The sequence below is a fragment of the Microtus oregoni genome, unplaced genomic scaffold, assembly GCF_018167655.1.
Source record: "Microtus oregoni isolate MIOR12 unplaced genomic scaffold, Mior012 000038F_ref0000394, whole genome shotgun sequence".
NCBI classification, from domain to species: Eukaryota; Metazoa; Chordata; class Mammalia; order Rodentia; family Cricetidae; genus Microtus; species Microtus oregoni.
This window is the reverse complement of record NW_024543097.1, coordinates 22731252-22752345: the sequence shown is the minus strand read 5'-3', so window position 1 is coordinate 22752345 and position 21094 is coordinate 22731252. Positions and strand designations below refer to the sequence as shown.

At 45.4% G+C, this 21094-nt stretch overlaps 1 protein-coding gene across 1 annotated transcript in view; it reads right to left on the bottom strand.

The window, feature by feature from the left end:
* The window catches only part of LOC121433463 (PAS domain-containing serine/threonine-protein kinase-like), a 35369-nt gene extending 19456 nt beyond the window's left edge, over nucleotides 1-15913 (bottom strand). The window contains exons 1-8 of the mRNA XM_041631891.1: nucleotides 15681-15913; nucleotides 14031-14266; nucleotides 12869-13039; nucleotides 10147-10287; nucleotides 7782-7916; nucleotides 3727-3987; nucleotides 1885-2053; nucleotides 761-914 (exon numbers count right to left, since the gene is read on the bottom strand). Coding sequence (XP_041487825.1) covers nucleotides 761-914; nucleotides 1885-2053; nucleotides 3727-3987; nucleotides 7782-7916; nucleotides 10147-10287; nucleotides 12869-13039; nucleotides 14031-14266; nucleotides 15681-15867 — 1454 coding nt within the window. The 5' untranslated portion in view covers nucleotides 15868-15913. The remainder of the gene's footprint in view (nucleotides 1-760; nucleotides 915-1884; nucleotides 2054-3726; nucleotides 3988-7781; nucleotides 7917-10146; nucleotides 10288-12868; nucleotides 13040-14030; nucleotides 14267-15680) is intronic.
* Nucleotides 15914-21094: the final 5181 nt, after the last annotated feature.

Sequence of the window (21094 nt, the reverse complement as noted above, 5' to 3'; positions counted from 1 at the left end):
CAGGGAGCACCAAGGGCTGGCTTCTAGAGAGCCAAGAACCCCAATTACTGACCAAGTATTTCACCTGGGGCTTTTTGTCTTGTTTTGTTTTGTCTGAGCACCTGGCTTACCATGTAACAACTAACTCAGCTTCGGCATCAGTTCCTCAGAACACACTTCACTCGCTCCCTTCCCTAACAAGTCCTGACTTTTAGACATCTGACAATGGAAGCTTACCTTCCTGAGTACACTGTAACCTTTGGGGATGAGACCTTAAGTCTTCTACAAGTTTGTTGAGTTAAGAGTAAATGAGTACACAAAGAGATGAATGAATAAGTGAATGAACTAACTGTACATGTGATGGACACTTATCAAGCTCTTAGAACATCATTAGACACATTAAAATGCTATGGTGACAAATGAATTTTTATTTCTACAAAGTTTTCCAATATAAATTCTCTTTATTCAAAATTAATAACGTTATTTTAAAGTATATGAAGAGAATGGTTTCAAATGATTTTCAAAGTTCTAAATTTCTATCTTTTAACATTTTCTTGACTTCTCAACAGGCTGCTTCCTTGCCCATAAGAGGAGAATAACATCATGGGTACTCTCACACAGGGGTTGTAAGGACTCAGTCAAGCAACAGGAAAAGGTACTAGTGTATACAGACAGAGCAGTGACCAGTACAAATTAGTCATCGCTGTCATTATTACCCATAACTTGGATATTCCCTAACCAGGTGTCTGGTAAACTTGCAACCTCCCACCAAAGCACTTACCCCAGGGAAGCTTGAGACGAATAAGAAGGAAGTATCTGGCATTCAGTTTCCAACCGTGTCTGAGTCCTAAGGGAGACTTGTCCTCCCATCATCTTCAAGGGCTCATCTTGTGATAGCACGTGGTCATGGGCCAACGTCACGTCTACCCTTGGATCTAACAGCAAAATCAAGAGTTTTCTATTCCAAGCACTCTGTTAAAGCACTCCTGTACCTTATCAAAACCTCAAATACTCAGGCTACTCTTAGCATGTACAACAGAAGCACACCAAGAGCTTTGCTTTCTGCTAGCACTGATTCCTCACATTGTTCCTGTTTCATCACCTCTCTCCCCTCCCTAGAAGATCAGAGATCCTTCCTACTCCAGAGCACCAGATTCACAGGCCCCAGCACAGCCCAGAACCCCCCAAGAGATCAAACACTGGCTTTGCAAGTCCCACACCCTCCCAATATTCTGAGACAAAGGGAATAGCAAGCTCACTGCTTACACTATCTCTACAAACCAGTCATTGAAGACCTTAAACTATTGGGATAAACATATTGAAGTCAATAGGTATACAGCATAATTCATAAATAAATATGATATGCTATAACAATTCAATCTTTTTTTTTGGTCAAAACAGCTTTATTCATCAAACAATTCAATCTTATAGTACATGAAACTATACAAATTTTATTTGGGGGATGGGGATTCCTAGAAGGCAGCTTTTTGTTTCCAGAGAGGGTCTTTCTATATAGTCTAAGATGGCCTCAAATAGCTGCAACCCTATAATTTGGGATTACAAGTATGTGCCACTACACCTGGCTTGGTTATAAATTCTCTTTAAACGGACAAGACTTTGGCCAGCTATTTCTGTCTCAGACATAGGCACAAGTGGTTCAGTCTTGGAGGACCTCCTAATTCCCTTCTAGATGCCAACATACTTGTAAAACCTACCCACAACTGTCCCATCTCCAGGAAAGAAAAACAAGAGGCCATACAAGACAGAGCCTCCCATTACTCTGCCCACCGTTGAGCTTCTGGAGAGGTCACCAATGACTTCTGCCCTCCTCTCTGTCACAGAGCCACCAGCCTATAAGGGGCTGGGCAGCCACAGAAACACGGTGTGGAGGAGGCTGTGCCTTACCGTGTGCTCCACTGGCTAGTTCCCAGTCCTGCTGGGCATCAGAGCTCATCTCTCCAGGCCCAGTCCTACTGCCAATGTCCAGGCAGTTGACAAGGTCTGGCAGCTGTACAGAACTGTCATATGCAGGGTCCATGTAGTGGTAGAAACCAGGAATCAAGAAAGTGATGTTCTAGAGAGCAAAGAAGTGATATTTCAGAATCTAGGAGGGCCCATTCTGACCCACTGAACACATCCTTCTAGGATGAAAACACTGGCAATGTGAACAGTTCAGGTGCTCAGAGTGGGAAAGATCTTGGGTCACATGTTTTTGGCTAATCTATACACCCTGACACTTGACATATAATGCACAGTTTTTTTCATTTTGCTTAATAAAAAGGCAAACAATACATTCTAAGGCAAGGTATACCTACATGTCTTCCAAGCAGAAATCTGGCCTGTGACTTCACATTTACTGAGAACAGAGACCCTGTATTTGCCAAGCTAACATCTTACAGCTCTTGGTCCAAGAACACCGATGTGACCCCATCAGGGACCATATTACACAGTAAGAGCTGCTCACACAGATGCTGCTTCTGAATGTGTATGCAGCCTCCATCCTGGAAAGCGCCTGTGGCCACAAGAATCCAAGCAACTCTAACCTCAATGAGAGTCAAATCTGTATACCTGTAAGACTCTAAGAGGTCTCAACACCTGTAAGACTCCTCCAGAACACTGTCAACCAGGGATTCTGCTAGCTGCTTTTTAATCAAATAAACTCAACTCAACTAAACTTTAGGTTAGTTACTCTTTATGGTTTTACTGAAAAGCAGAATAACCTCTTTTTAGAGTCACAGTCTAGTAGCACCCCATAGAAATGATAAGAAAAGACAGAGGCCCCTGCCATAGAGGCAGTCCCCAAGTGATCAAGGTGCTTACTAAAGGGCCGTTAAGTACCTGCACCCAGGAACCAGGTGAGCCTGGTGGGCACTCAACAGGTGTTAAAATCAGGGAAGAGATATGTAGGATTCTCTCCTATATATCCTACATAATCACCTGGCAGGACTGGGTGGCTTTCCAAGGCTGCTCCATGATACCCCTCTGGCATTTGGGAGGCATGTACCCCCCCCCCCAAATGGGCTCAGAACACCACTGGGATCCACTTCCTAAATAAGAGGTTGTGGGAGCTGTGAGGCATGACTTCTGCAGCTGAGGTAAGACTTAAGAGGCAGGATGCTCCCATGAATGTTCCAATCATCATCCAAGCCAAGAATGTAAGCTCTCAAGGCTTCAGGATTCCACAATCACCTAGTGAGTCGCCCCAGTTGGCATCATGTGGAACAAAATGGCCTTTCCCTAGTAAGCCTAGCCTAATAGGCTGATTCATGACTTGGAATGCATTAAACATTGTCCTGGAGGCTTGCACAGAGCCATGATGAGACTGCACCCTACAAGTCTGGGTGAGAATAAGGGAGAAGTTAAAGCTAATGGCCTGTCTCCTGGTGAGTAAAACGTCTACCCAAGTCCAATCCCAACTTCAGAAAGGAAGGTTATAGAACCCCTCCTTCTCCAGTGCCCACCACCAACCATGCTAAGGATGGGTGAACCAGCAGTATCCACAGTGTAACCAAAACATGGTTCAATGGGCCAGACCAGAGCCAGCTGGGTGGGGACAGAGATCCCAGGCAGAAGACCCACTTTCTTCTCTGGAACAATTCAGGACAATTCAAGAGAGGCCACTGATGTGGGGCCCAGGAATATGAGATAGATGATTGTAAATAGGATGAGGATAGCCTGTAAGCTCTATAGCCCATGCAGAACAGTTTCCTCAGAGTACCAAGGAGCTGGGAAACTAGGTGAGCCTACCTTGCCCAGGAGCTCGGTCTTCCCATAACCAAACAACATTAGTGCAAAGCTGTGGTTGACACCATAAATTGTGCCATCAGGCAGGAGGGTGATGAGGCCACTGATGGTGCAGAACACCCACACAGATGCCTGGTAACCTGGTTCAGATGTAGCCTCACTGTCAGCTACAGCCTCTCCACTGGGGTTGGATTTCAGCTTCAGACTCAGAGGGAAGGTGGTACCATCGCTGGCTCTCCCAACAGACCTTTGAATCTTGAGACTCTGAAAGACAGGAAAGCCAAATTTCAGTACTACAGCAATACTATCTATGTACACAGAATCTTGAGCTGTGATGTTTCAGATCCAAGCTCCATTCACATATACGTGCTAGGAACATCCCTCATCCATGGTGCTCTCCCTAACTATCCCTCAGTCCCACCCTGTTCAAAGAATTCACAACACTGGGGAACAGCAGCAGCAGGCTTGGAGGACTCAGGGTCCGGAACAAATGAATAATGAAAGGACCAAGGCACAAACCAATGAGAGGACTGGACCCAGACTCATCCCGAGCAGGCATTGTGCCAAACTACAGCCTGCTAGTATCCACAGGCTGCACCCTTCTCAGCTCCAAGTTTGGAAGGGAAAGAGCTGTCATGTTTCTCCAGCACCTCTTAGTCTCAGCGAATGTATAGTCCATGTGATGATTAGGGTCACCATGACAGAATCTAGAACCACCTTCATGACAGGCCTCTGGGTATGCTGCCAATAGGGGAGTTTTCTTGACTGTACTGATTAAGGTGGGAAGATCCACCTACTGTGGGTGGCACCATTCCCTTGGCCTGTGTAGGTGGAGAAAGGGAGCTGAGCAGCAGCGGGCAGTCATCACTCTCTGCTTCCTGAATGTGAGACAATGTGACCAGCTGCCTCACATTCCTGCTGCCTTAGATGTACCCTTGAACTGTAAGCTAAAATAAATCCTTTCTTTCTCAAGTTGCTTTTGTTAGTTTCTCTTTCACACAGTAGCAGGAAAAGCAACTAAGACAATAGCCATGGTTCCACACCAGTCTTCTGCCCTCCAACCTAGAGGTATAGCTTTCCTGTTGTCACTGTCCACCCAGGGAACCATCTACCTTCTCAGCCCTCCCCCAACATACAACCAAGTTCTTACATTACATACTGTCTACTTTTATCATTTGGAAGGCATGTGATTTTCCAATGGAGACTTTGAATAGAGTTAAGCAGGGTGGTGGTATAACTGTAATCCTAACACTTGGATGGCAAAGGCAGATGGATCCCTGTGAGTTTGAGGCCAATCTAGTCTACAGAAAGAGTTCCAGGACAGCAAAGACTACACAAAGAAACCCTGTCTCAAATTGTAGGGCCCACAGGTCTACTCTACCCCTCCTCCGGGGGCTCATATTGAGGATAGTTTGCAGCTCACAAATGGTACAGTAGTGCAAACTGTACCATAGAGAGTAACACAGGTGTTACATCAAATAAAATAAAATAAAAAACACCCATCCTGTTTGTTCCTGTGCTCCTTTTGCCCCTGCTGGTGACCTTACTCTGTCTTGGACCTGGTAATTTCCTACCTGCCTGGGGGGATTTCCACTGTGCAGCAGTTAGGTATATAAGGTTTTTTTCTAAGCTTGAATAAATGGCATTCAGCATGTCTTGTGTGTTCCTTTACTCGCCAGGCCCTTGCCCAGCTCACAAATGGTACAGTAGTGCAAACTGTACCATAGAGAGTAACACAGGTGTTACATCAAATAAAATAAAATAAAATAAAATAAAAAAGCAAAATTGTAGTGCATTGATCCTAACCAGAATGAATCAAGTTTCAGGTGAGAGCCTAGACCTAGATTTTCTTTTCTGCTGTTTCAGGGCCTACCCTGGAAAACATGAAAAGTTAGGGACCATGTTGGAGATCTGGTGGCTCATCTACCCTGTCCTGAGCATAGTGAGCCCCCAAGCCATGAGTTCTGAACAACAGCCAATAGTGAGGCAAGAGAAAAGATAGGCAGGGTTGGCAGGCAGAGAGTATAAAAAGGAGAAATGAGGAAGAGAAGCAAGCAATGAGAACAAGGGAAGGAGGACAGGGCCAAGCTGCCCAGCCAGCCACAGAGTGAAAGTAAAATATAGAGAAGTAAGAAAGGGGAAAAGCCCAGAGGCAAAAGTCAGTCAGGATAATTTAAGTTAAGAAAAGCTGGCAAGAAACAAGCCAAACTAAGGCCGGGCACTCATAACTAAGAATAAGCCTCTGTGTATGATTTATTTGGGAGATGGAATCGTGGACCCCCCCCCCCAAAAAAAAAAGCCAAAAGAGTAAAATGTAGACAGAAGTTTCTGTCTCTCCCAGTCCTACAGCTGTTCAGTCCCAAATAAACACATAGAGGCTTAAATTAATTATAAACTATTTGGTCCATTGTTCAGGCTTATTACTAACTACCTCTCAGAACTTAACCCATAATATCTATGTTTAGCCAAGTGGCTTGATACCTTTTCTCATGTATCTTGCTTCTTCTGTATCTGGATCACAACACCCACCTATACCAATCCCACTTGACCCCAAGACCAGTAAACACAGTAATGAGAAGAGACCAAGATTTCCCCTTGTTTGTATAGGTTCCATCTGTTACAAGGGAAGGTGACTTGCTTTGGGCTGAGAATACACTGACATGTGTCTGCTCCTGCCATCTCCAGGACCCCTGCCTCAGGGAGTGAGAGGTCTTCCTGAGAGCTGGTCAGCAACAGCTGTTGTAAAGGGCTCTACATACAGCACTGCCACCAGACAATGCCCTGCCAAGCTGCAGACAACTTCCTCAGAGTAGACTAGAGAATGCAGAGGACAAGACAACTCTTGTGAGTTCAAGGCCAACCTGGTCTACAGAGCGAGTTCCAGAACACTCAAGGCTACATAGCAAAACCCTGTCTCAAAACACAAAAACAAAAAAAGCCTGGTGTATACCAGACTCTTCAGTAAAACCATCGCAAGCAGGCCTGCATCTCATGAACTAGAAAATCTGACACACAAAAAGTCAGTGTAGGGGACTGGGTTTAGTGAAGCACACTCAGAGAGGACACACCTTTATGTCCTCTCCTTAGGGAAAAAAAAAGGAAGGAGGAGGAAGAAGGAAGGAGGGAAGAAAGGAAGGAAGGAAGGAAGGAAGGGAGGGAGGGAGGGAGGGAGACAAAAACTTCTTATAGAGTAAGCAAAACTAACTGGCCAAAACAGCTCAATTCATTCCTAAAGACACAGAAATGACGCAGGTAAAGGCACAACTGTCAATTACCCTGTGTGAATGCCACACACAAGCTGAAAAGTGGAGACCTTAAGAAGTCAGTATGAATCAGGCTTCCACCATACCCCAATCTCCCTGCCACTCCCTGTGAATTACAGCTGTCCACCTCCAGGAGGTGATGGCTGACTAACAAATACCTAACGTCATTCAAACACTATTTCTAAGTGTGTCTGTGAGGGTGTCTCCAGGTACTGGTGTGTGAGTCTGAGTAGTCTGAATGAGGAAGTGTCACGCTCAATGTGGGTGGCACCATCCAGTCAACTCAAGGTCTGAAGAGAAAAATGAGGGAAGGAGCAATTGGAATTGCTCTTCTGCAGCTGGGATGTCCCATGTCAGAACTCCAGGCGCTCTAACTTTGATTTCTGGAATTCCCCCCAGAGGCCCTCAGGATTCTCAGACCTTCAGTCTTAGATGAGCCACACCCAAGGCCTACCCGAGGGTCTCCAGCTTGCAAGTAGCTGCATAATCACAAGCATCAACTCCCCCAACTAATCATGTGTAGTTATATAAAATCCTATCTGTTCAGTTTGAAGAACTCTAACCAGGATACAAGGTTACCCTACGGATCAACGTATCCTCCTGGGCCCTCAGGAAAGAGAGGGTTTAGGGGACAAGGCTTGTCAGTCAGGAGACCACATGACTCTAGGTGTTGGTTGAGCCTTGAAGCTCAGAGAACTAGAGTTGGAGCTTTGCCCCATTTAAGAATGGTTCTGCTGTCAACTTACAGGGTCAAGTCGAAGAACTCAAGACCCAGCACCCAGTGCAGACACCTACCTTTGGGACATGTCGACCAGGAGGAGGGAGCTGCATCGATGGAATCAAGTCTGTGACACACTGCCCAACTACATCCTTTGGAGATGTGAACCCATGGAGATGAGCAAAGAGACTGTCACATGATGTGATAGTTCCCTGGGGAAAAAAAAGCAATGCTTCTGACAGGCGCTTCTCACAGAAGTTGTCTTTAAACTTCACTGAAGTATATGCTCTAGTGTTTATAAACCAAATGCAAGAACAATGTCACAGCTCCAATAGTCAAAGCCCAAGAGGCTTGCCATGGGCTTTCACAAGAACAATACCATTTCCTCACTGTACCAAAGTGACTTTCTAGAGAACTCTCCAAAAGCCCTAGGTCAACTGGGGGGTGGGGGGAGCAGTGAGTACGGCTTTAATACCAGCACTCAGGAGGCAACAGCAGGCAGATCTCTGTAAGTTCAAGACAAGGCCAGCCTGGTCTACAGAGCGAGTTTCAGGACAGTCAAGGCTACACAGAGAGACCCTGCCTCAAAAAAAAAACAAAACAAAACTGTAAACAGAAACTGCACTTCCATCTCCTGGCTGCCCAGACCCAAATAATCACACAAAAACTATACTAATTACAACACTGTTTGGCTGATGGCTCAGGCATATTTCTAGCTAGCTCTTAAATGAACCCATTTCTATTAGGCCATGTATTGCCACGTGGCTATAGTGTTACCTCATTTTCTATATCTCTTGTTTCCTTGGCGGCTGGCAGCTGTTTGACTCTGCCCAATCGCTCTATATATGTTAGGATTTCCTGTCTGGCTCTACTCTGCTATATGGCCAAAAGAGCTTTATTCATCAACCAATAAAAGCAACACATATACAAAAAGACATACCACATCAAACAACAACAAAAAAGCCCCGATCCAGACTCTTCAATAAAAACGTCCAAGTTCATGTTTAAGTACTATTCTAAAAGAGTAGCATCTTTAAGCTTAAGAACAATCTTGAGAGCTCAGTCCAGTGCTCCAATGTGGGTCTCTGTTTCTATCTCCATCCATCGCCAGATTAAAGTTCTATGGTGATATGCAAGATATTCATCAGTGTGGGCCAGTTCAGGCACCCTCTCCTCAGCTGCTCAAGGAACAAGCTGGGGACATCTCCTTGGACACCTGGGAACCCCTCTAGAGTCCAGTCTCTTGTCAACCCTCAAATGGCTCCCTTAATTAAGATATATACTTCCCTGCTCCCATATCTACCCTTCCTCTATCCCAACCGTCCCATTCCCCCAAGCTCTCCCCATCCTCCCCTTCTCACTTCTCTCTCCCCATACCCCCTTACCCCCACCCCACCCCCACCCCCAAGTTCCCAATTTTTGCCCGTCAATCATGTCTACTTCCAATATCCAGGAGGATAACTTTATGTTTTTCTTTGGGTTAACCTTCTTATTTAGCTTCTCTAGGATCATGAACTATAGGCTCAATGTCCTTTATTTATGGCTAGAATTCACTTATAAGTGAGTACATACCATATTCATCTTTTTGGGTCTGGGTTACCTCACTCAGGATAGTGTTTTCTATTTCCACCAAGACATTGGGGCTGATCTAATGGGAGCTCACCAAGGCCAGCTGAACTGGGACTGATGGAGCATGTGATCAAACCGGACTCTCTGAACGTGGCGGACAATGAGTGCTGACTGAGAAGCCAAGGACAATGGCACTGGGTTTTGATTCTACTGCATGTACTGGCTTTGTGGGAGCTTAGTCTGTTTGGATGCTCACCTTCCTAGACCTGGATGGAGAGGGGAGGACCTTGAACTTCCCATAGGGCAGGGAACCCTGACTGCTTTTTGGACTGGAGAGGGGGAGGGGAAGTGGGGGGATAGGGAAGGGAAATGAAGGAGGTGGAAATTTTTAATAATAATAAGAAGAAGAGGGGGCTGGAGGGATGGCTCAGTGGTTAAGAGCATTGCCTGCTCTTCCAGAGGTCCTGAGTTCAATTCCCGGCAACCACATGGTGGCTCACAACCATCTGGAATGAGGTCTGGTGCCCTCTTCTGGACTGCAGACATACACACAGACAGAATATTGTATACATAATAAATAAATAAATATTTAAAAAAAACAAAAAAACAAAAAAAATAATAAGAAGAAGAATATGAATAAGAAGAAGAAGAACAACAACAACAACAATCTTGAGTAGTTATGATTCTATTCCCATTTTATTGATAGGGAAATCTGAGGAATCAAGGACTGGACTCCTTGCTCAAGCATGCAGCTAATAAAGGCCATAGCCAAGGCAAACCTCCAGTTGACTTTGGCACTTCCTTCCTAAGTTATGAAAGGGGAGGAGAGCATTGTGTTAGCAGGAGACAACTGCGATTTGGAAATATACTCACATCACTCTGGAAGGCAACCCAGGCTGAGACCCTCTCCACGGGCTCGAGAACCACTACACAGCATAAGCCACGTTCTTGCTGCAACCTCTTTATCCACACAGAGACTGGAATCTTCTCCCCACTTCGGCTAACAACGTCAACCTGTAGAAATACATTTCCTGTACCAGGGTGCACAGCAACCGCAGTGGATTCTGCAGCTAGCATGGCACAGTGCTTCTCATCAGGAGAGACCTTCCCCGGTGCTTCAACGCTTCAGCGCAGTCAAGCTCCGCTCACCTTTCAAAAACCTACCAAAGTGTGAATAGTCTTCTAGTCCTCGGTGCTACAGTCTGACTGAATTTTTATCAAGAGGGTTTTCATACCCAGTGTGATGGCCAATTTTTAGTTGTCACCCTTGATTGAGAAACACCTAGAAAACACCTGACACACACATAGGGTGTACCTATGATGGTATTTGCAGAGAGAGTGTACTGGTGTGTATCATTGAACCAAGAGGGTAAAACCACTCTCAAATGGGAGGCAGGAGCCTATAAGGAAAAGAAAAGCAGCAGTAAGGAGAGCTCCCATGTACACTCAACTATCCTTTTGCTGTTGGTGTTCGTGGGTTTTGGTGTTAGGATCTCATATGAGCCCATGTGCTCTCAACCCCCCATGTTGCCTAAGATGCCTTTCAATTCCTGGTCTCCTATGTGGTGGGATTACAGGTATAAATTATCACTCCAACTTTTCTGACGTGAGTGGGTGCTTTTTGCTGTGGCTATCACCCATGGACACTGAACTCCAGTCTTCAGCTTTGAATGCACTCCTGCTCCAGCAACTTTCCAGGAGGCTTCATCCACCAGACTGAGGCTGCATCATCAATCCCTATGGTTCTGGGGCTTTTGGATTCCTAGACTGAGTGGTTACTGGTTCCACTGGGTCTGCAACCTGCAAACAGCTACTGTAGAACTATCCAGCTTCCAACCATACAAAACGATCTAATAAATCCCTTTATCCAGATACAGTTGATCCCTTGCATCTGAAAAACTGACCAATACACTCAGCTTCACAGTAAGGAAGCAGGAGAAAAAAAAAGTGGAATCTGTAATTTCTTCAAGAAATAAGCACTATGTGGGCAATGGTGGCACATACCTTTAATCTCAGCACTCAGGAGGTAGAGGCAGGCAGATCTCTATGAGTTCAAAGCTAGCCTGGTCTACAGAGTGAGTTCCTGGACAGCCAGGGCTACACAGAAAAACCCTGTCTTGAAAAACAAAAGCAAAAGGAAGGAAGGAAGGAAGGAAGGATTGATTATGGATTGGAGAGATGGTTCAGTGGTAAGAGTTCTTGTTGCTCTTCCAGAGGATCCAAGTTCAGTGCTACATTGGGCAACTCACAATTGCCTGTAACTCCATCCCTGGTGGCTATTACACCTTCCTCAGGCCTCCTTGAGTTTCCACATACGTATGTACATACATGTAAACATGCACATGAATAAAAATAAAATAAATATTTTTAAAAAGAAAAAATAGCCAGGCGGTGGTGGCGCACGCCTTTAATCCCAGCACTCGGGAGGCAGAGGCAGGCGGATCTCTGGGAGTTCGAGGCCAGCCTGGTCTACAAGAGCTAGTTCCGGAACAGGCACCAAAGATACAGAGAAACCCTGTCTCGAAAAAACCAAAAAAAAAAAAGAAAAAAAGAAAAAAGAAAGAGGCATTAACATGTGCTGAAAGCTATAATTACTTTCTTGGTAGTTTTGGAAGTAATCAGCTTCTTGACCCAGTAATTTGTTGATACAACTGACCCTGACCAAGTTCTCATGCCTGGAGCTTAGCCTTCTGCATCCTATAATACAACTCACCTGTCAATATCCCAGATATACCCAGTAGCCTAGGAGAGAGGACCAAAACTCTCCAAGTAAAACCCTCCCATCCCATCACCATACAGCAAATAAATGGAATGTGCGGCTTTAAAGGTAAGAATCAGGTGCAGTGATAAAATTGTATCATTTCAGAAGGCTCTGGAAATAGCTCCACAGTTAAGTATTTGCCATACAAAGACTAGGACCTGAGTAGGGATTCTCAGAAACCCACTTAAATATTGGGTGGGAATGGAGGCCCACCTGTTAGTCCAGTCTCATAAGACAGAGACTGGACACCCAGAGCAAGTCAGCTAGCAGGACTAGCCATACTGGAGAGCTCTGGGTTTGACTGAGAGTCCCTGCGTCAATGAATAAGGTGGAAGAGTGATAGAGGATGATTTCTCACGTGATACCTGCAGTTTTTTAAAATGCAGTCCAAGCTTCAACCCTCACTAAAACATGAAAACAAAGTGTCAGAGTCACTATATCCCTCTTAAATACTTTGGTTTTAAAGGGCCCATCCTTCTTCACATCTAAAGTAGGGAAATAGTACCAGGACCATGTTTCAGTGAAGATGCTAAACTTAGGTGCTGCCAGTCATAAAGCAGAACAAAGCTCAAAGTCAAAAGTGAGGCAGGGAAATGGGAGCCCTTCCCTTTACATGCTATTCTTGCCATAAAGACAGGCAAAGCACCGGCCAATGGCAGCACACGCCTTTAATCCCAGCACTCAAGAGGCAGAGGTAGGTGGATCTCTGTGAGTTAAAGGCCAGCCTGGTCTACAAAGAGGCTCCAAAGCTAGAGAAACCCTGTCTTGAAAAACCAAAAAATAAAAGGCAAAGCATCCTCCCCACCCTACCCTACCTTACCCACACTCACTCACCACTGTGCCAAACACCACTGCAGCATGGCCGTCGGCCTCCACATGCTCCTCACTTAGGGCTTCCACCACCTCGGAATCAGACTTGAGGAAGAACTGTGCAAGCTTCTGGCCAATCAGGTCATGACTGCTATACCCAAGGAGGCTGCAGGCTTTGTCATTGGCAACCAGAATCTGCAGAGGACACACATATCACCAAAAGTTCCTGGGGCCCTAGAAAGAACAAAGGAGAAAACAACACAGGAGGCAACAAGGAGGCCCAAGACCCGCCCTTTTCCAGCACTGCCCCTAGCACCTTCCCATCAGGGGCTCAGTGATGCTCACACTCTGCACCTCAGATACACCCACCCAATCAAGGCCAGCTATAGTCAAGGCCCTCCACCAGCCAAGACAGGTACATGCCTATCAAGACTAGGAAGCTAGGAGAGGGCTGGAGAGATGGCTCAGCATAAAGGTGCTTACAGCCAAGACTAACAAGTTGAGTTCAATTCCTGTGATCCACAAGATAGGAGAAAACTGACTCCCACAGGGCTGTCCTCTGACCTCCACACTCACACTGTGGCACACATGCACCAACACACACACACATTTGCAGACACACAAAAAAATATGATCAATTAACTTAAGATTATTTTTAAAAATGAGGAAATTTGCATCACTCCACTCCTGTCTAACAGTCTCAGCTCCTGTAGAGATGAATGAACACAGTACAAATACATCTCATTCAGGCACTAAATTTCATTTACATAAGCCAATGTAGGGATAAGTCCCGCCCCTTAGGGGGCGTGTTCGCCTCGGGCTAATGTTTGCCTAAAAATTTGGCGAGAGTGCTCCCAGCCACTGCTTCTGCTTTCCTGGTCTCTGCGGGAACGGTGGTTCTGTAAGTCTATTTCTCCATTAAAGCTATATATATATTTTTTTACAATCTGTCTGCATCCGTTAACGCCGTTACAAGCCAACATGCTAAAAGTATAACAGAGAATGCACCGCATCCTTTCTCTTGAACCTCTGTCCAAAAAGGAAAAATTCTTGTCTCTTTTGCATCATATAGGTAAGACCAACTATCTTTCTAATTACATTTCAAACAAAAATTTCTCTGTTGAAGGAACCAAGTCTGACAACTCCAAATCCACATCTATGCTGGGCCTCAAACTGCAGCAAATACCTCTGTGGTCTTGGCATCCACGGTAAAGACAGCCTTGTTGGGGTTGCACACAGGAGTGGAGTGCAGGGGTGCAGAGCACCCTGAAGCCAAGCCACGTAGCAAGGAGCAGCAGGAAGTACTGCCCAGAGGCCCAGCTGCAGGGTCGGCATGCTCAGATGCAGCAGAGCAGTGCAGTTTGCTTGTGCAAATGTTCTGGGCAGCCAGTGATGAGAGGCAGTAAGAACTCCACCTGTCTTCTGTGAGGAAAGGAAGGACAGAAAGTATTAGATCTCAGACAGTTACCAAAACAGGCCTCTAGGACAGGCAAAGTGTGCAGCCTGCACAGGACTCAAGCATTGTAAAACCCACAAGTGCCAATGAGTGACCGAACGAGTCTCTCCAAAACAACCCTCTAGGGCTCAATGGCATCCATCAATATTGTCTGAGACATACAGACAGCTCAACAACATTCCTGTCGAGGTCACACTCTAAGGCCTTGCCCTTCAAACCTAGAAAGCTCTTGCTTACAATGCCTCCTCTCAAATACCAGTCATCCCTAGCCACTGCCCGGTCACTTGTTCCTGAGAACTGTCAGACAACTTAGAGGCTACCTGTTGCCCACCATCCTACCTGCTTCCTCCCATGGGCTCTGTCCCCATCACACTAAAGGAGCTGCTCTTAGCCACCTCTCCAATAGTTCCAAAATGCTCAGCCCATCAGCAAACCCTCAGTCCTCACCCCATTCCACCTACCGGCAGCACTGAGCTCTTCAGCCAGACCCCATCTGAACACCTGAGTGCTTTCCCTTCCCCTCTTCTCAACACCCACTGATCCATCCACCTCTCCCATTTCCCAACACCTTTACTACCTGACTTGGGCGCCTACACTTACCTCTAGCTCCAATCATTTCCAAGACCCAGCTCCCCGTGCCTCCCACACTGGCCTCTGTTCTTCCAAAGTTTAAAACCAAATGCACATAGCCTGAGTCTTCACCGCTTTCCCACCACGTCCTTTCTCCTTTCTTCTGTGGCCTTCTTCTAGTACCTGACCTCAGCCTAACCTTCCCCAAGGCCACTCACTTGCCTCAGCAGTGACCAAGTCAGTACCCTACTCACACCTCTACCTTTTTGCCCCTGTTCCCTGAGCAGCTGCCTGGGGTATCCTCCAGAAACCAATCTTCCATGTCAACACTGAAGCAAAGAACCTGGTCAGTGCCAGGGAAAGCAACCTCCTGGGAAGCTGTGGCCTCTGCTTTGCACCACTGGCCCTCTCCCAGGACCAAACATACCTGATGTCCCAGCAAGCTGCTCTGTGACCTCAAGACAGGATCCTAACCCTTACTGTGCTCTGTTCTGGCCCATGGACATCTGCCATCCTAAAAGACTTCCCTGCTGTCTAGATTCCCCTCAGTTTCAAGTACACACCTTACTGTCCTTCAGTCCTTCCCCACCCAACCCCACGACCCTGTCACACAACACTAGATAGGTTAGGTCTTTCCTACCGGCTATGGTCCAGGCCCAGGGATGGCCCAGAATCTTGGAAGACACCTCTCCCTGGCAAGAAAACATAAACCATCTTTTGGTCCCTAATAAAACAGCTCCCAGGGGAGGAACTGCAACTCCATGTTTTTAGTTTACAAGGTTGATGCCCACAACATCACAAGATGATTACCAGAGAGTGCCATTCGGCTCTGGCAGAGTCTGGAAAGCCCATTCTTCCTGCTCGGGTGCCTATGGGCTATGGAGAGTGGCTTGCTGGGTTCAGAGGAGGCCTGAGAAGCTGGACCTTCCTGGGCAGGAGAACTCCCAGACAAGCATCTCTGGTCCTTAGCAAAAACAGGTGGACTCCCATCCTCCATGAAGAGCAGGCCAACTGGTCACCAAGTTCCCAACTCCAACAGCCCTCACCTGGATAACAAAGGATACATGATTAAGGTCTGCAATACAGAACACAGAAGCAGTCAAACAGCCCAAGTCCTGGTGTCCCAGAGATCCGGATCTACAGAGTGAGGACAGTAAGCCCAAATCTGTGCTACAAGAAGCTTTTTCAGAGAAATACACAGAAAGGAGTGGAGAAACAAGAAGCAAGGAGTGCTGATGTGGTGTGTCCTTCTGTAAATGTGTTGCTTTTATTGGTTGATAAATAAAGCTGTTTTGGCCAATGGCTTAGCCGAGTAAAACCAGGCAGAGAGTAGGTGGAATCAGACAGACACAAGCCAGCCACCGGGAAAAGACATGTAGAAAATGAGGTAACGCCACAGCCACGTGGCCATACATAGACTAATAGAAATGGGTTAAGATGTAAGAGCTAACTAGAAATATGCCTGAGCCATTGGTCAAACAGTGTTATAATTAATATAGTTTCTGGGCGATTATTTGAGTCTGGGCAGCCAGGAAACAAGTTTACAGAGTTCAGTGGGGGTGAGCAACAAGAGAAAGCTGGAAATGCAGGTCCACATGTGAGGATATGTTCCAGGATCAAGGTCTCTCTGGATGCCTTAAGAATCAGCCATACAGGGGGCTAGAGAGATGGCTCAGAGGTTAAGAGCATTGCCTGTTCTTCCAAAGGTCCTGAGTTCAATTCCCAGCAACCACATGGTGGCTCACAACCATCTGTAATGAGATCTGGTGCCCTCTTCTGGCCTGCAGGCATACACACAGACAGAATATTGTATACATAATAAATAAATAAAAAAAAAAAAGAATCAGCCATACAGAGAGCATCTCGAAGCATACAACAAAAGTAAAACCATATCCAGAGACAGGACCAGTCAGGAGTGTGTTGTTTTCAACTCTATTCTGATATAAATGTAGATTCAAATACAGAAAAATCCCCTTGCCCTCACTGAGTTTCAGAGTAACAAGACATTTCAGAACTACAACACAGTGTCACACTAGGAAACTAATCTTACTCTCACAGGTTAACCCACTCTCCAGTGTGTATGCTGAGTTCCAGAAGTCTTGTCCTATGTGCTCACTCTCATGACTTCCCACAGTGGACACACTGAGTGTCTCCATGCATCTTACTGGCATGTATGTGAACCTTAAGTTTATATTAACAGTTCCCCATGCTTAAGGCCATTCCACAGTCAGCCACGAAGAAGAAAGTATTCTCTGCCAAGACTGGGCAAGGCCTACCTTGTAATCCAGTGATTGATAAAAACAAGAACACACTGTGGGGCCAGTATAAGGACCGTAGTTGGATTCTCCCATAACATAGGGAGACCACAGGTCCAAAATACACCCACCTTAAGCATGAGACCCTTCTTCTAGGCTACCTTCCAAAACCTCATAGTTCACGAAAGTCTGGCACACTTCGGAGGTCCACACCAGCCTTTTCCTATACAGCATTCCCTTACTAGCACACTTAGACCTGAAAATTAGATAAGAAATGGCCTCACAGGGCTGGAGAGATGGCTCAGAGGTTAAGAGCATTGTCTGCTCTTCCAAAGGTCCTGAGTTCAATTCCCAGCAACCACATGGTGGCTTACAACCATCTGTAATGGGGTGTGGTGCCCTCTTCTGGCCTGCAGGCATACACACAGAATATTGTATACATAATAAGTAAATAAATATTTAAAAAGAAAAAAGAAACTGCCTCACAAGAAACTAAAGTTAGGATAGGCAGGGGGCCAAGCCTTGTGACATTTAGGAAGGGACAGGCACCTACTTTTACAAACCACCAGAACTTAGTAAGGAGTTCCTAGAAGCCCAGTCCTCGAGTTGTATACTGACTTTTAAGATGGTCACAAAGTCTTTTTAAGCTAAGTAAGCTGTTGTGATACACCTCTAATCCCAGCTATTGAGAGATGGAGGCAAAAAGTTCTGGAGTATAAGGACATCCTCAGTTACATCATTATTTCAAGGCCAGTAAGAAATAGTGAGACCTTGTCTCAAAAAAGAAAAAGGTATTTCTTTAACAACGTAGGAAGGGGGAAGAGCATCTGTTATAGTTAGCAGGTTGTGAGTTTCAGTATAACTTGGTCACAAGTTGATCACAGTGGAGTATCTGATATACTCATTAGTTTGTGGACCTTAGCCAACAGCTCCTGAGCACAGCAGGGCTGGGACCCTTACACAGAAAGAACAAAATGCTGACATTACTACATGCCATGAAGCTATACAAAGTAAATAAATGGACAACAGGACATGGTCAATTTCAGAAGCAGACCAAGAAATACAAGCCTGACATACATGGGAAATCCATGAGGTCTCCCCCAGCACAACTGCACCAAACAGACAACTTGGCCTTCAAGTATTAGTTACTGTGTAAAATGAGGAGAACAGTAACTCTCGCCCCATAGCACTCCTGCAGAATTTCAAGAGTCAGAACTGAGATCAAATAAACACTTAAGAACTAGGATCTGCTAGTTTTAAATAGTTAAACAATTTAGAAAGAAATTGCATCCTATGTCTTCCTCTATACAGAAATTAGTTCTGGGTGAATTCAAGAACAGAAGATAAAAATTCAAGAAAATGTCAGAATCAGCTTGCCATAGAAGCCTGATAACCTGGAACCTATGTAAACAGATGGAACAAGAAAGTCAACTCCACAAAGTTGTTCTATGACCTCCCCTTGTGCACCTATGTACATACGTGTAGATACACGCACTCACACACACACACCATATACACACACAACACCAACAAAATTAAAATATAAATAAAATGAGCTTTGATCCTCCAAAAAGAGAAAGAAAAAGTCAAGGCTAGGAACACGGTCTGAGCAACCCATGTAGTTTGTAACAACCAGCGCTCACCAAGAACGCCATTCCGCACATCTCTGAGACATTTGAAGGGAGAAGAACTTCCAAAAGGTAAAAATGACAAGAACTGAAAACAGAGAAGAGCTATCCTACAACCCCTAAAACAGGTCAGGGACTCCAGTAGAGAGCCAATTTGACCCTAACTCCATAAGACATTATGTCCTAGTAACCTTTTCAGAAGCAAAGAATGCTAAACCCAGGTCCAAGGTTTTCAGAATTACACCTATCAAATACACTATGTTCAAACAAACTGAGAAGGAAAACTTCCTGAGAGACCACACTATGGAGATCAAGTTAGAGAAATCCACAAACATAAGCAGCAAGATAGACAAGGATAGTCAGACAGATAGATAGCCAAATTGTCCTTGTCTACTAAGGGCAGCATGGTTTGACAAGGTAAGAGCTGGTAAACCAGTCAGGAAGAAAGGCAAGCAGGCAAGAAAAAGAGAGAAGGAAAAAAGGGAGGGAAGGCGAGGGAGGGGGAAGAAAGGGAGAGATGGGGGGGGCACACAGGTAAAAAGAAAATTAAACAACTTAAATACTCTAAAAAAGAATGTTCTGATATAATCAACAGTAAAAATAAAAGAAGTGTGTACAAGAACCAGTCTTAAGCAGGGCGCACATCCGCCTTTAGTTCCAGCACTCAGGAGGCAGATGTCTGTGAGTTTTAGGCCAGTTTGGTTCACAAAGCAAGTTCCAAGACAGCCAGGACTGATACACAGAGAAACACTGTCTTAAGAAACAAAAACAAGCCGGGCCGTGGTGGCACACATACCTTTACTCCCAGCACTTGGGAGGCAGAAGCAGGCGAATTCTGTTAGTTCAAGGCCAGCCTGGTCTACAGAGCTAGTTCCAAGACAGGTTCCAAAGCTACAGAGAAACCCTGTCTCGAAAGGAAAAAAACAAAAACAAAATGATAAATCTTAGCAGTATAAGGAGTGAAAACCTTCCAATTGCAACAAAAGGTTATGTACAATAAGATCCCTTTCCTTTTTTTTTTGGTTTTGGTTTTTTGTGGGGGTTTTTTTTAGTTTTGTTTTTTTTTTTTTCCAAAACAGGGTTTCTCTGTAGCTTTGGAACCTATCCTGGAACTAGCTCTTGTAGTCCAGGCTGGCCTTGAACTCACAGAGATCTGCCTACCTCTGTCTCCTGAGTGCTGGGATTAAAAGCGAGCGCCACCACTGCCCAGCTTTTTTTTGTTTTTGTTATTTTTTTTTCAAGAAAGGGTTCTTTGTGTAACAATCCTGGCTGTCCTGGAACTCACTTTTGAAATCAGGCTGGCCTCGGACTCACCAAAATACACCTGCCTCTGCCTCCCATGAGCTAGGATTAAACCACCGCCGCCCAGGAGAGTCCTTTCTTTTAACATAGAAAGATCTAAATGCACTGTTTAAAAATATACACACGCAAGACAACACTTCAACAAGACTTAAAGCCTGTACATCAGGCAGATGTTTCCCTTGAATCTGGCAGAGCACTAAAATTAGGAGGCTAAATGGGACAACCTCCTATCTCCTAAATTGGGGTGGTAGATTTAAATGTGTTTGTTTTCATTTTTTAATACATCTTTTTATGTGTGTGGGGGGGATAGGTAGCTGTATATGTATGCGCACCACATGCATGTAGGAGCCTGAAGAACTCAGAAGAGGCATCAGATTCCCAGGAACTGGAATTACAGACATTGAGTCACCATGTAGGTGTTGGGAACTAAACACAGGTCTTTTACAAAACCGTAAGTGCTCTTAACTGCTGAGCCATCTCTCCAAGACTCATTTTATTTTCACTATAATGCATAACTTTTAATGCATTCTTACATTTGTGTGTGGTGAGGGGGAGGGATGGAGAGAGAGAGGGAAGGAGGGAGGGAGAGAGAGGTCCCATATGTGGAGGTTGTTATGCCCAGATCAGAGTCCCCCCAAAACCAACTAGGAGACCAAGTCCTGTATGTTAAAGCAAAGAGCCTTCATTCTTACACAAGTTTGCAAACTTGGACTCTCCGTGTGTCCAGCATATGGGAATGATAGAGAAGGCCCCCAAGCTTAGTTGGGGTTGGGTTTTTATAGTAGCAAAGGTGGGGGTGAGGGATCCCTAAGGTACAGGACCCTGATTGGCTGGCTGACATTTGTCTAGGGGTGTCCTGGTGAAAAGCCAAGGGTGTGGGCTGGCAGGTGACCCTATCTACAACGTTGGACCGTTAGGAATTTCCTTTGGAAGGTCAGTTCCTGGGTGGGTAGTGCCTGGGTGGTCTCAGTTTGTGGTCTTTACAGGAACCAGGTATTGCCCTTGGGTAAACTACTGAGACTCAGGCCTCCCTTGAGCT